The 12,385-nt window shown below is 44.2% G+C and overlaps 1 protein-coding gene across 1 annotated transcript; it reads left to right on the top strand.

Annotated features, from left to right (window-relative positions):
* Nucleotides 1–233: 233 nt before the first annotated feature.
* Nucleotides 234–12,089, top strand: F10 (coagulation factor X). The gene is made up of 8 exons (XM_072347136.1): nt 234–355; nt 2,432–2,592; nt 3,994–4,018; nt 6,641–6,754; nt 7,643–7,783; nt 8,597–8,850; nt 9,838–9,955; nt 10,755–12,089. Exons 1-8 carry the CDS (start codon nt 286–288, stop codon nt 11,297–11,299), a joined length of 1,428 nt encoding a protein of 475 aa, XP_072203237.1. The 5' UTR covers nt 234–285; the 3' UTR covers nt 11,300–12,089.
* The last annotated feature ends 296 nt before the right edge of the window (nt 12,090–12,385 follow it).

The following is a 12,385-nucleotide window of genomic DNA, read 5'->3' as shown; positions in this document are numbered from 1 at the left end:
CCTCGGCCAGCACTTGCTCAATAAGCTGAACATTCGTTCCCAACCTCTTCCTTTAAAAAAATAAATAAATAAAATAAAAAAAGAGAGAGAGAGAGAGAGAGAGAGAGAGACTTCTAATGGGGCCACCCCCCGGCTGAGAAATCCCACAGCGGCTTTCCCCCTTCCAGGGCGCTTCCGCTATTTCTGGGTAGGGTGAAGCAACGCCGCCGCAGTCCCTGCCCTCCCGGGGGTGAAGGCTCCGTCCCGTCCCGTCCGGTCCCGTCACGGTGCCCATCCCGCGTCACCATGGCCGGCCGCCTGCTGCTCCTGCTGCTCTGCGCGGCGCTGCCGGACGAGCTCCGGGCTGAAGGAGGCGGTAAGGGGCTGCTCTGGGGGGCGTCTGCTCTGGCGGAGGAGGGGGTACCGTCCTCACAGTTTGTAGGGAGCTGCCGTGGAAACGCCCGCATTGAAAAGTGCCTCCCGCACTGTGCGTGAGGGGAGCGGAGGCTGCGGACCCCAGGCTAGGGAAGACCGGGCTGTCACCCCCAAGAGTGCCCCCTCCGAGTCCTGCCGGAGGGCAGAGCAGCGCCTCGGGGCGGGGAGCGGCCGGGGGGCACCTGGGGTGCTGCGAGTTTGCCGCTGGGGCTTAGCCCTGGGGGTCCCCCTGTAGGACGGGGCTGCTGGGAGCGCGGCTGCCTTTCGAGCGCGGCGAGGTCTCGTTCTTGGGCTCTGCCGGCTGCCCCTGGCCGCGGGCTGGGTGCAGGGGTTGTGCTGAGAGGGTCAACATCAACGTTCAGAGCTGAAAGCCACACCGGGTGGCTTCTCTGAAGGCTTTGACTCTTCCTTTAGTGAGTCAGCCTGCTTGGGTTTTACAGCAAGGTCCTTCCTCGGCCAGCAGCCGGAGTGTCCTACTTGAGCTGACCAACAGCCAGAGCTCGTTTGTGTTTTCGAAGAAGGCAGGACGGCAGGAAGTTCGGATCTGAGAACGCTTATCGGCTAGTTCAAGTTTAGGAAAACATCCTCATGCAGCAGTAGTGATGTGGAGGCAAAGGAGTACCGTGCCACTGACCCCACCGGCTGCATCCTGTCACTGTCCTGCACTGCAGGGAAGGACTTAAGGACAAACGAGGCAGTGGGTGAATGAACTGACTGTTACTGAGCTAGAAGTTAGAAGCATCGCTGTAGCCCTCTTGCACAGAGCCTTCTTAGAGCAAGTGGAGCACCACAGTACACATAGGCTCCGTGCTGCTGCTTAGTATGAACGGCACTAGCAGAATTTGGCTCCGTTATCAAAAAATATGGTAACTGATCAGCTAATTCACCTCTTGCTGCATTGAGCTGTGTAAGGTCAATGCAAGCTGCCCATTGGTTTTCAAGTCCCATCTGCAGCACTGCCTTCCATGCTTCACACTGTGACTGGGGAGTGCTTTTTCCTCTGTAGGTTTCAGGGTTTTTGAACGCTAGCTTTCAGTGTCCACAAGCTTTCCTAAAACTTACACTTTTTACAAGGTAATTTGCAATCTACTACAGTGTTGCTTCTGTGATCCCTGTCAGGTAACATGTGCACAAGTTACTGCAGAGGGTTGTGATGGCTCATGCAGCCAAGTGACTGAGCTGAGTTTAACACCTCTGATCCTTCCATTAAATAATCAGTTACCTGCATCTTGAACTTCGAGGCAGCAGGTCATGTGCTCTGTGACATCAAGCTTTTAAAAGTAAAATGACCCAGCAACCTGAACTCCAGCTGTACTTTCTTCAGATGCTGAAGCTGACGTTCATTTACCTCTGCTCTTGATTAAATCTTTGAATACAGCTGCATTGGCTGTACTTGCACACTTAGAAGTAAGGCAATAGCGCTCTGAAAGACAGTTGTTAAGTGGGAAGAAAGACCCAAGGGCAGCACACTGGGGCCTGGGGTGGTGAAGGGCAGTAGATCTCACACATTGGGCTGTTTCTTTTCTGAAAGCGGGACTGTGAAACAGCTGTTCCCATCTGCCAATTGATCCCCATGCTGGCAATTCACTGCATCTTCTGTTTGTGTGGTGTTTGTTTTCTGGACCACATGTCTCCAGAGCAGCCAGTGGTGTTGCTTGGTTGCCAGCTTTAAAACCAAATCAGGGGCTGCAGCCTCTCTTGCTTTCACCGTGGCAGGGCAAGTCATTCTGTTCAAGCCTGGAGTCTAGAGCAGGAGCAACAGAAATATAAACCCTTGGCAGTAACCTGAACACTTTCTTCTCAAGACTAATTTTGTGTGCCTCTGGCTTGTCTTGGAATTACTGATCTCACAGACCCTGAGATCCCATCTGCGTGAGGGCTGACATAACCAGTGATGTTGCCCATGTGCAGTGTGGTGACAAGGTCTGACTTGTTTTCCTTTCTTCACTTATTTCTGATGACTCGTTACCACCACCATGTGCTACCCAGTAGTTGTACTATTTTCTCTATTGTCTAGTGTTCATCAAGAAAGAAAGTGCCGACAAGTTCTTGGAAAGAACAAAACGTGCCAACTCGTTTTTAGAAGAAGTGAAGCAAGGCAATATTGAAAGAGAATGCAATGAGGAGCGCTGCTCAAGAGAAGAGGCGAGAGAAGCCTTTGAAGACAATGAGAAAACTGTAAGGATGAACTAATATGAAACATAGGCCTACATATTTCATGTCTACAAAACAGTATTGATGCATTATGACTTGCCAGTGTTATTGTTGATCACTTACCACAAAGAATAGATGGTGATTTTGATTGTGGTTGGAATTGCTAAGGCATACACATACAAAACCAGTCATCATGTATCACCCCACAATAAGGACTCAATTCTTTTACCTATTCTGATCTGCTTAATTGCCATCATGAGGCGTTTGACCTTTAAATAATTTGGTACTCCCTATGTTAGAGCTATTTTCTATTGTGGCGTAGCTGAGCAGTGTGACTATGTTCAAGAGTTCTTAGATGGAGAGCCCATGGGAAGGCTGAGATGGCAAATACTGATGAGGAACTTCATGTCATTTTTTTTTCCATATTTATCCCAAGAAGTTTTGTGTCCAAAATGATCTTTCCAATATTTGAATTGTCAGAACATGTACTGAGGACGGTTCTTTATGTTAAATTGCCCGCATGGAATGAAGTTTGTGTTTGTGACTTTTGAGTCACCTTCCCTGCCCTAGAGGGTGCTTAACTTTAGCTAGAAGTGCAGACAGTGCCCAAGCTAAAGGAGGACCTACAGAGATGGGGAAAGTATAGGAACAAGGGTGTCAGTAGAAGTATTATATGGAAACTGAAGTGACTTGCTGGTGGAGGGAAACTGGGAACACTGGCTGTATGTGGAACAGCCCTGAAACTGGAGTCAAGGCCGGATTCATTTAACTGTAGTGTTACTTGCTGGCCAGAATGTTTTTGGAGTGGCCCTGAGGTGAACTGGGTGTGGAGTCATGGGTGCATCACCTGGGCACTTCAAAGCGCAAGTGTTGAACCATAGCAGAACCAGCACAGCCTGTTCTACCTGGTGACCAGACTTAGCTGGAAGGGACCGTCCTGGGCAGACAGCGTACCCAAGGTACTCAGTGAGAGGGACAGAAGCACAGAAGTCAGACAAAATGTTTCTAAACGTCAGGATTTCTGAAGTCCTGCTCCATGGGGGTACAGGGGAAGGAAGCTGAAAATTTGACATTGTAGGAGGGTAAGGAAGTTCAGTCAAAACCAAGGGCAAGATGCGGTTATGCAAGAAATGAAGAGCCTTATGCTGAGTGACATTAAGAAATCTCTGCGGAGGTTTAGGTATTTTTGAAGAGCATGTGAGACCTGTCTCTCTTGAACTGGGCGCTATAGGTGGTTTTAACCAGATGGTTTTAATTAATGAAATGACAATATCAGACTGCAAGACGCTATTTGCCTGTAAATTAAATTTTTGCATCCTCTGTATGAAAGCTCTGATATTTTCCTGAAGAACTGAATTCAGAAATTCTCATCTAACTCTTCTTGTTTTCTTTTGTTTTTTTCCCTTGCCTCACACCAACCCGTAGGATGAATTCTGGAATATCTACGTAGGTAAGGAAGAGTCTGCATTTGTTTAGAAAGTTAAGCTTCCTTTTCGCAAGGTTGAAAAGGATGCGCATCTTACATAACCACTTCCTGCTGCCTTGTTGATTCTTTTCACTGTTTCCCCTGAAAGAGGAATCTGATTGAGTTACAGCCTTGCTGTTGCTCGAACCCAGTCACTTCATTTGATGGCCAGATTCATCAGCCTCCAGTTCCTGGGATGATCTTCGTCCTCTCAAAAAAGAATACTGGTCCTTTGCATGCCAAGCGTACTGAGAAGCAGAAACTGGGCGTCTGGCTCTGCCCATTCATCATCATGCAGAGGGTCAGCCCGAGGTGGAAGAGTCCGAGTTGCAAAGAGTCATAGACGGGGGTGGCACTTCATTGCATCAGGCAATGTAACACATCAGTCTGTACTGCACAGCCGCTTACCACTTGCATGTCACCATCCATGCCACAGTGTTGCTGATTCCTGTAAGACAGAGATTCGGTGGGAATTGTTTTCAACAGAGCTGCTTTGCATTCAAGAATGACATACCAGTGGGTTAGCAGATACTGCCAGTCAGTCTTTTCGGGTTTTGTTTTTCTGAAGGTTTGACTTGTACTTATTAGGGTTCTGTTGTTCATAATAAGCTCACAGGGACATATTTTTAATGTATTATTGATTGGTAACATGTTCTCCTGAAGTACGTGTCTAGTCTTTGTGTAAGGAAAAGTACCTCAAAAATGTTGACCAGAGGTTGCTCAGCTTTGTCTTCTGAGTCTGAAGAAAATTGAAGACAGCTGCCACAAAGAAGATGCAGCCTTTCAAAATCCTCTAAGGGAGGGGTGGGGGGGAGGAATTCTGCATCCTACAGGGTGAAATTGCCAACAGAGTCTGCGTCAGTGCTGCAGTGAACAGAAGTGGAAATTTTCAAACCCTTTTCTCATGAGAATACAGGCAGTGGAACATCAGTGCCAGTGCTCACAGCGGAAATGCCAGTTTCATACATCCTAAACCACAGTCCACGTATGCTCTATTGGTGTTTAGAAGTTCTGAAAACCACAGCTGCCCTCAGCCAAGTTAGAACAATTCATTCTCGTTTCTTTTTTTAGTAGGGGATTCTGCAATGTTTTTGTGCAATATTGATAGAAAACTCAGTCCCCCAGCAGCAACTGCAGTACAGGGAAAATTAAGAAACTATGGTTTCTATCAGTAGGATGCTGCTTGGCTGAGTGCACTACAGAACAGTGCCCTCCAGTACAACAGAGGAGGCAGAAAGCAGGAGCTGTGCTGCAGGCCTCCAGTGTGCCTTTGTTTTAATAAATGGTGGTCTTGCCTTTCCACCATGGAGGACAAGCATCAGCTTTCAACATCTCTGTGGTGGATCATGTGGATGCAGCATTTGGAATGCTGGTGTTTGCAGTCACGTTCAGGTACAGAAGGAAGGGATGGAGAGTTGTGGGGTAGTACAAAAAGCCCCACAAGTGTTCTCTGTGTCAGATGCAGCTTCAGCAGTGGAGTTCACAGCCAGGGGCATCTTGCAGATGGCACACTGGATCTTTCGGATAAGCAGTATCCTGCATCTTCTCTCTTCTGTGGGCACTGCTGTTCTTTCAGCTGCTCCAAATGGAGCAGAATAGGTGGTAACATTCAACGTGTGCTTCTAAGGCAATGAATTAGCACTTCTCCAGATATCCTCCTTTTCTTACCGTGCAATTCAGAAGGGCTTGGCAGGTTCATGTGATGCAGGAATGTATTCGTTACTGCAGGTTGCTGTGTGGGAGAGACCATGGCAGCAAGCATCAGTGCAGGAGTGAGATGCCTTCATGGGGGTGGGAGAAAGGGATGCTATGTGGCACATGCCTCCAAATGCAGCACAGCCTGATTTCCCTTCTTGTGACTGTATTATTTGTGAGCTACATGTGTCTGGGGTCAAGTTAGGCAGTTGTTCTCGTGTCATGGAAAGGAAGAGAGACTGTAGAAATGTGTTTCAAATACAGAGATCCCAGCTTAAATAAAGGGAGAGTGAGGTAAGAGCTAATTCCTTGACACCGACGCTCGTACCTCAGTGGATACAATGGGACATTTTTCATACCACAAGCAGCATGAAACAGGAATTTGTCCCGCAAACATGGATTTAGAAGAGCTTTTAAAGTGTTTTATTTTGTTTATCTTCTGATTCATATGCTGGTTGCTTTAAAAGAGCAACACTGTGGGCAAAACACATGCACGTGGGACGAGATGACCTTTAAATTACTAATAGTTGAGTTATTATTACGTGGAAATGGCAGGGAAATGCTTTAAACAGTAGTTGCAACACAGAAAGGTCCAGTCTGCTTTTACAGTCTTCACTGTAAATAATGTACATTTTGACAAGCAAGTATTAATTTGTCTTCTTAGGAAAAAAGCTGTAACTACACACTGTCAAACAGTAGCCACCAAAAACCGATTGCAAAACTGAGGATATATATATATGAATCACGCTTATTTGGAATGATTGCAGTTGCTCTTGCTCTGCCTGGAATGTGGACACTCACAAGACATATGTCTTAAAAAGAATGATTGCTTGTCAAAACTAACCCCCCTTCAGAGTTCATTGAAAATATGTTTTCTCTAACAACAATTTGGTTTTTGGTTTGTTTTTGTAGATGGTGACCAGTGCAGCTCAAATCCTTGTCACTATGGTGGACATTGTAAAGATGGACTTGGTTCCTACACTTGCTCCTGTTTGGATGGTTATCAAGGCAAGAACTGTGAATTTGGTAGGTTTCTCCTTCAGACAATTGTGGCAGAGAATATGCCAGGTAGCTGAAGCATAGATGCTTAGCAGTCCCTTAGCAAGCATTATTTTTCACTTGGAAAGATGCATAGAATAGGTGGCCATCAACAGTGAGATATAAGCATGTCAGTGTCTGGATGGTGATAGTGAGTGCTCCAGTGTTACACTTGCTCCAAAGAAAGCGCTTTTAATTATCAGAGTGCCTCTTTACATGAGCTTAAATCCCCAAAGCATGACAGTAAATCTAAGAACCACAAGATTCTTATTGCTGATATCAAAGAGCCTAGACTCCAAGCTCAGAAGTACAGTCCTGTTCAGCTCACAGCATGAAGAACCAAAGAAGGCAAATCTCTGAAGGCAATACAGAGACTTGTAAGCCTTGCAAGGAATCATCTTTTTTTCTTATAAGTCTTTCCTGGGTCTCACATCTGTGGTATGCAGCTACTTCTAGTGACGTTGCTGGAGTGTGATTGTCCAGAAGTAAGAGTGGAGGGTGTGGAACTGAAGGTCAGAAACAGATCTGAGGGGAGTGGTGAGGAGCTGAGTTTTTTAAGGCAGGAGGGAGGAATCAGGCAAGGGTTTACCAATAACTGCACTTCTGTGTTAGTATTTTATTAATACTGTCTCTCCTTTTGAAGCTCACCGTGACACAGCCACTATTTGCACTTGGGTTTCGCAAGTATGCTTTGTGTGGTGGATGTGTTTCCTTTGTAAGGTATAAGCTAATGTTAGCCACTTGTGCTGTTATTAAAATGGGCTTCAGGTCTTTTACAGGGGGAGCTTATCCTGTTTAAAGAGTGCCATTTAATTTAATTAACTTCAAGATCTTCTATGAAGTCAGTGTTTATTCTCCAAACTTCTCTCTTTATAGTCATACCGAAGTACTGCAAAATAAACAATGGCGACTGTGAGCAGTTCTGCAGCATCAAAAAAAGCATGCAGAAGGATGTCGTGTGTTCCTGTACAAGTGGGTATGAGCTGGCAGAAGATGGCAAACAGTGTGTTTCAAAAGGTATGAAGCCATATGGTAAACTAATAGCAATGGAGGTGGGGCTTGTTTCATGGCTAGCAAATATCTTTTGAACTATATTCTACATGGCATAGGTTTAAGGCCGAAGCCAGCTGGTTTGTATTTTCATGGCCTTCCATGTGTGAAGTGATGTGATGAACATCTCAGAATAAAGCTAAGTAGTAGTTTTACCTGATCTCACAGTACTACCTGAGGAAATAAAATGCTGTTGACAGGAGAAAATCGTGGTCGTGTCTTGTAGTTGTAGAGAAAATTGTAGCTGTATCTTACATCCGTATAAAATAGCCACTTGCAGAAACCACTTTTGATTTCAGTTTAGTGAAATTAAATAGCAACAACTGACATTAAATAATTAAGACTGATGCTAATTTAGGTACATTTTCATTGTATTCCAACAAATCAGGGAAGGGAGGGGAATGTGAGTCAACTGTATGATTCTGACATTGGTTTTTATAGCCTTTACGACCTGGGCCACCTCTCTTACACAGTAAGCTGAGTTTTCTAATTAAGGTGATTGTAGTAAGAGTAGGACAAGCATATGGCAATGTGAAGAACTGAAGATAACTTTAAAAACACAGTGAAAACACTGTGCAGAGGCTGAACTTATGGACAAGCAAATACCTTTCATCTGCCAAAACATCTGCTCTTCCTCCTTTGTTGCATCTGCCAGGGCTTTGGTAGTCTTGAAAACAGCTGTATTAACTGATTTACTGTGAGATGGTGTTGTCAAGGAGTGTCCTCTTGTATAGGTGTTTCAGTCCTTCTTCTCTAATTGTAGCATTCTTTTCTTTACAGTAAAGTACCCATGTGGAAAAGTCCTTGTGAAAAGAACTAAAAGGTCTATCAATTTTCCCACTAATAGTAGTACCAATGCAACTACTGATCAAGATGTCCCCTCCACAAATGGAACAAGTCTGAAGGAGGACTTCACTGCTACCACAGAAAGCCCAACTCCCCCTCCTCGCAACAGATCAAGTAACACAGATCCAAATGTCGATACCAGGATAGTAGGTGGGGATGAGTGTCATCCTGGTGAATGCCCATGGCAGGTAAATCTCATGCATGTGTTTTTGAGGGAAACTTCATAATTGTTCATTGAATTACTTTGTGTTCTGCTGTGTGCTATTTGTAGTTGGAATTGGCTGAGCTACCTGAACTCAGGCACTTGTGTGTGCTCTTCTGCAAACTGTGGCCTAAGAATGTCAAAATGAATGGTTTTGTGACATTTTAGGTTGTGCTGCTTTTAACCTGTTACCAGAGAGGGCTTTTGAGATGTGCTGATTCAACAGTGTTGTCTTTACAGGTTGTGTTCCAGTTCTGTGCATAAGCAGTGCTGTTCTGGCCGAGCTGACCTGCCTTTCTTTGTCATCTTCCTTTGTCTTTCTTTGCTCAACCTTTCTAAGGAATGATGATTTACCTTCTCTGTTTCTCTGAGTGAGATTTATCATGGAGTGCTTTTCCATGTTAGTCTGCTCACTCACTGGGACCATTAGCATAATAATCCAATTCTGTATGGGAATAGTGTTGTGTAGATCTGACACAGGTGAGAGCAGGTGTCCATGGTAATGTGAGCACAGAGCTTAAACACTTCTAGCAGGTTGCTGATCTAATGGCTTGACCATCACTACCTAAACTTAACTGAATCAACCTCTAGTTGCAGAAGTCAATATCATACAGTACATTTGTGCATGTGTTGTAGAGGCTGTTTGCAGAGCCAGAGCCTATCAGGAAATTATGCTTGCTTAGTGTGGCTTGAGTACCCTAAGTGTACAACCACATTCTCAGTGCCTTTGTCTTGCAGCTTTCCATCCCTGTTCCCCAAGATAGCAGTCCCTTTAGGTAGTATACTTGACAGCATGTCAGGGGAAGCATGCATTTGCTTTCATAACTAACTTCTCTTAACTTGTGGAGCACTGCATACATGCTACTGTAATATGCATGTATGCGGTGTGCAGAGAAAACAATCAGCTGTTTATAGCTCATTGAGAATAAGCTGCTCCTTTAAATTTAGCACTTATATTTCTTTTGTCTTGTAGGCCGTGCTGCTAAATGAGAAAGACGAAGAGTTTTGTGGTGGAACTATATTGAATGAAGATTTCATCCTTACTGCTGCTCATTGCATAAACCAATCCAAAGAGATCAAAGTTGTTGTTGGTAAGGCGCTGTGTATTTTTTTCTTGTGATGCGCGAGGATACGTTGCAGACATTCTCCGTCCCTGTTACCCATGTTAGATGTAACCGTATCAACTGGTTTGTTACCAGTTTGGTGTTTCGGTGGTGTTATGCTATCTACTGTTTCCTACTGCAGAAATCCTGCTTTGTAATCACTGGCACAGCTGAAGTAGAAGGTGATAATGGCCATAATTTCTTTGCCAGATAATTGGAAGGGTTTAAGAGCAAATTCTCTGGAAGTGTTGGCGAGCACTGTGCTTGCCAGAGAAATGCTTCTCCAGAAAGCTCATCATGTTTTCCTGCAGGTCTGAAACACATCAACTGTTTTCTACAGGAACACTGAGGAAAGCTGTGACACACAAACTAGTGGAAGAAGAAACTCTTGTCTATCTCACATTAGCTCACTGCTCCACTTCTGAGAAATGATACTAGATCAACACAACTTTGTATTTGCACTCTTAGTTTTGATCCAGAGCAGATTCACTTCCTCAGTATAGGCCAGGCTCAAGTTGCTGTAAAACATCCACCAAATTTGTGTTAGTTTAGTTGAATGATTTTATGCTGATTTACATAAACTGGTACAGAAAGCTTCATACACAAAACCTTGGAGCTGAAACTGCATCCAAGCATGGCTAATAAATATTGAAGTCCATTCTTGCAATTTACTTGTACTGTATGAAGTCTTAGAGTGGTAGCAATGGGAACACTGGTGTCCTCCTTTATCAAGGCTGTTCTTATTCTCTGTTATCCTATTAATGATCCTTTTAATTATCTTGTACAGGTGAAGTGGATAGAGAAAAGGAAGAGCATTCTGAAACGAAGCATACTGCAGAGAAAATATTTGTTCACTCTAAGTACATCGCCGAGACTTATGATAATGACATAGCCCTCATAAAGCTGAAGGAACCTATACAGTTTTCTGAGTATGTTGTCCCAGCATGCCTCCCACAAGCAGACTTTGCTAATGAAGTGCTGATGAACCAAAAGTCTGGGATGGTTAGTGGCTTTGGGCGTGAATTTGAAGCTGGACGGCTTTCCAAAAGACTGAAAGTGCTTGAAGTCCCCTATGTTGACAGGAGCACTTGCAAGCAGTCCACTAACTTTGCAATAACAGAGAACATGTTCTGTGCTGGTTATGAAACAGAGCAAAAGGATGCTTGTCAAGGAGACAGTGGAGGCCCCCATGTAACCAGATATAAGGATACTTACTTTGTTACTGGAATTGTTAGCTGGGGAGAAGGATGTGCAAGGAAGGGCAAATACGGCATATATACCAAACTGTCCAGATTCTTACGTTGGGTAAGGACGGTCATGAGACAAAAGTAGTAGTGGTGTGGTTCTCAATCCTTCCATTAGAAAACAAGGTGCAGTTTCTCTAATGGAAATGTTTCTTATTTTATTTTATTTTAGCCACATCTGCTAAACCTGTTTTGAAAGCTGGTTTCTTGAAGTTATGGTGCTGCTTCTCTTTTTTTCTTGACTTTAAGCATGTATCTGTGGTCTGCTGGTGTTGTTTTCAGTTTGTACAGTAAGGGGCTTTCACCAAACAAAATGTCTGCTCATTGGTGTCTTCTGATTGCTTGACTGGTTATTGTCATTTTGGTTCCTTTCTGTTTGCCCAAGTGATTCCACCAGAGGCTCCTGGACATAACAATATGGAAGTGGGAAGGCTAGGACTTCGGTCAGTCCTCCTACTGACACCCACTGACTCAGTAGGGAGTTTGCTCCCACTAGAGCTTTTTAGCTTCTACCTGTGGATGTCTTCAGAAGATGAGGGGAGAAGGGAAGCTTCCTTGGCCAAAGTTGAGACACAAGTAAGTATTCAGTGTTTTGCTAAATAACCACGTTCCACAAAACTTCCCATTTAGGTCCCAGCAGCTAAGTAAAGTGTTGTGTTGCTTCATATGGTTGTACTTCACTCTAGTTTAATTTGAACACTTATTTTCTGCTCCTTCAGAAAAAAATAGCATGTATGTTCACTGTTTCCTGTATCATATTCTGGATTGTGCATGGCTGAGGATCAGAGAGGTCCTTCTGTGTGTACTTGTTCCAGGTGCTACTGTAAGACGTGTTATCAGTGTACATCAGCATTTGAAATAAAACGTTATTTCTTTTTTGTTCTTTTTTTATTCCCTCTGGTCAACTTACACATATATGAAGGCAGAGTCTTGTTTGGAAGTGAAGAAAGAGTGCAGGTCTTCAAACAAACACGTGACACATTTCCCTTGCCTTATGATTAGCAGTGGCTCAACAGTCAGATTTTTGTATGTGGAGCACTGCTCCTGCAAACATTCTTCTTCAGACATTCTCAGCTGTAGTTCTAGTCTCAGAAATCATGGAATAATTTGCAGTAGGTGGGATGAGTGAAAGCTGTCTTGTCCAACCCCATGCTGAAAGCAAGGCTAACATCAA

This window comes from Excalfactoria chinensis, chromosome 1 (assembly GCF_039878825.1).
Source record: "Excalfactoria chinensis isolate bCotChi1 chromosome 1, bCotChi1.hap2, whole genome shotgun sequence".
NCBI lineage: Eukaryota > Metazoa > Chordata > Aves > Galliformes > Phasianidae > Excalfactoria > Excalfactoria chinensis.
Note: the sequence above shows the minus strand (reverse complement) of the source record. Positions and strands in the feature narration are given on the sequence as shown.

Excerpts from the sequence above, each read along its gene's own strand:
- F10 (XM_072347136.1), top strand. The coding sequence starts at position 286 with ATGGCCGGCCGCCTGCTGCTCCTGCTGCTCTGCGCGGCGCTGCCGGAC. Across the intron at positions 356-2,431 it reads GCTCCGGGCTGAAGGAGGCG|TGTTCATCAAGAAAGAAAGT; the intron begins GTAAGGGGCTGC and ends TCTATTGTCTAG. Across the intron at positions 6,755-7,642 it reads AGGCAAGAACTGTGAATTTG|TCATACCGAAGTACTGCAAA; the intron begins GTAGGTTTCTCC and ends CTCTCTTTATAG.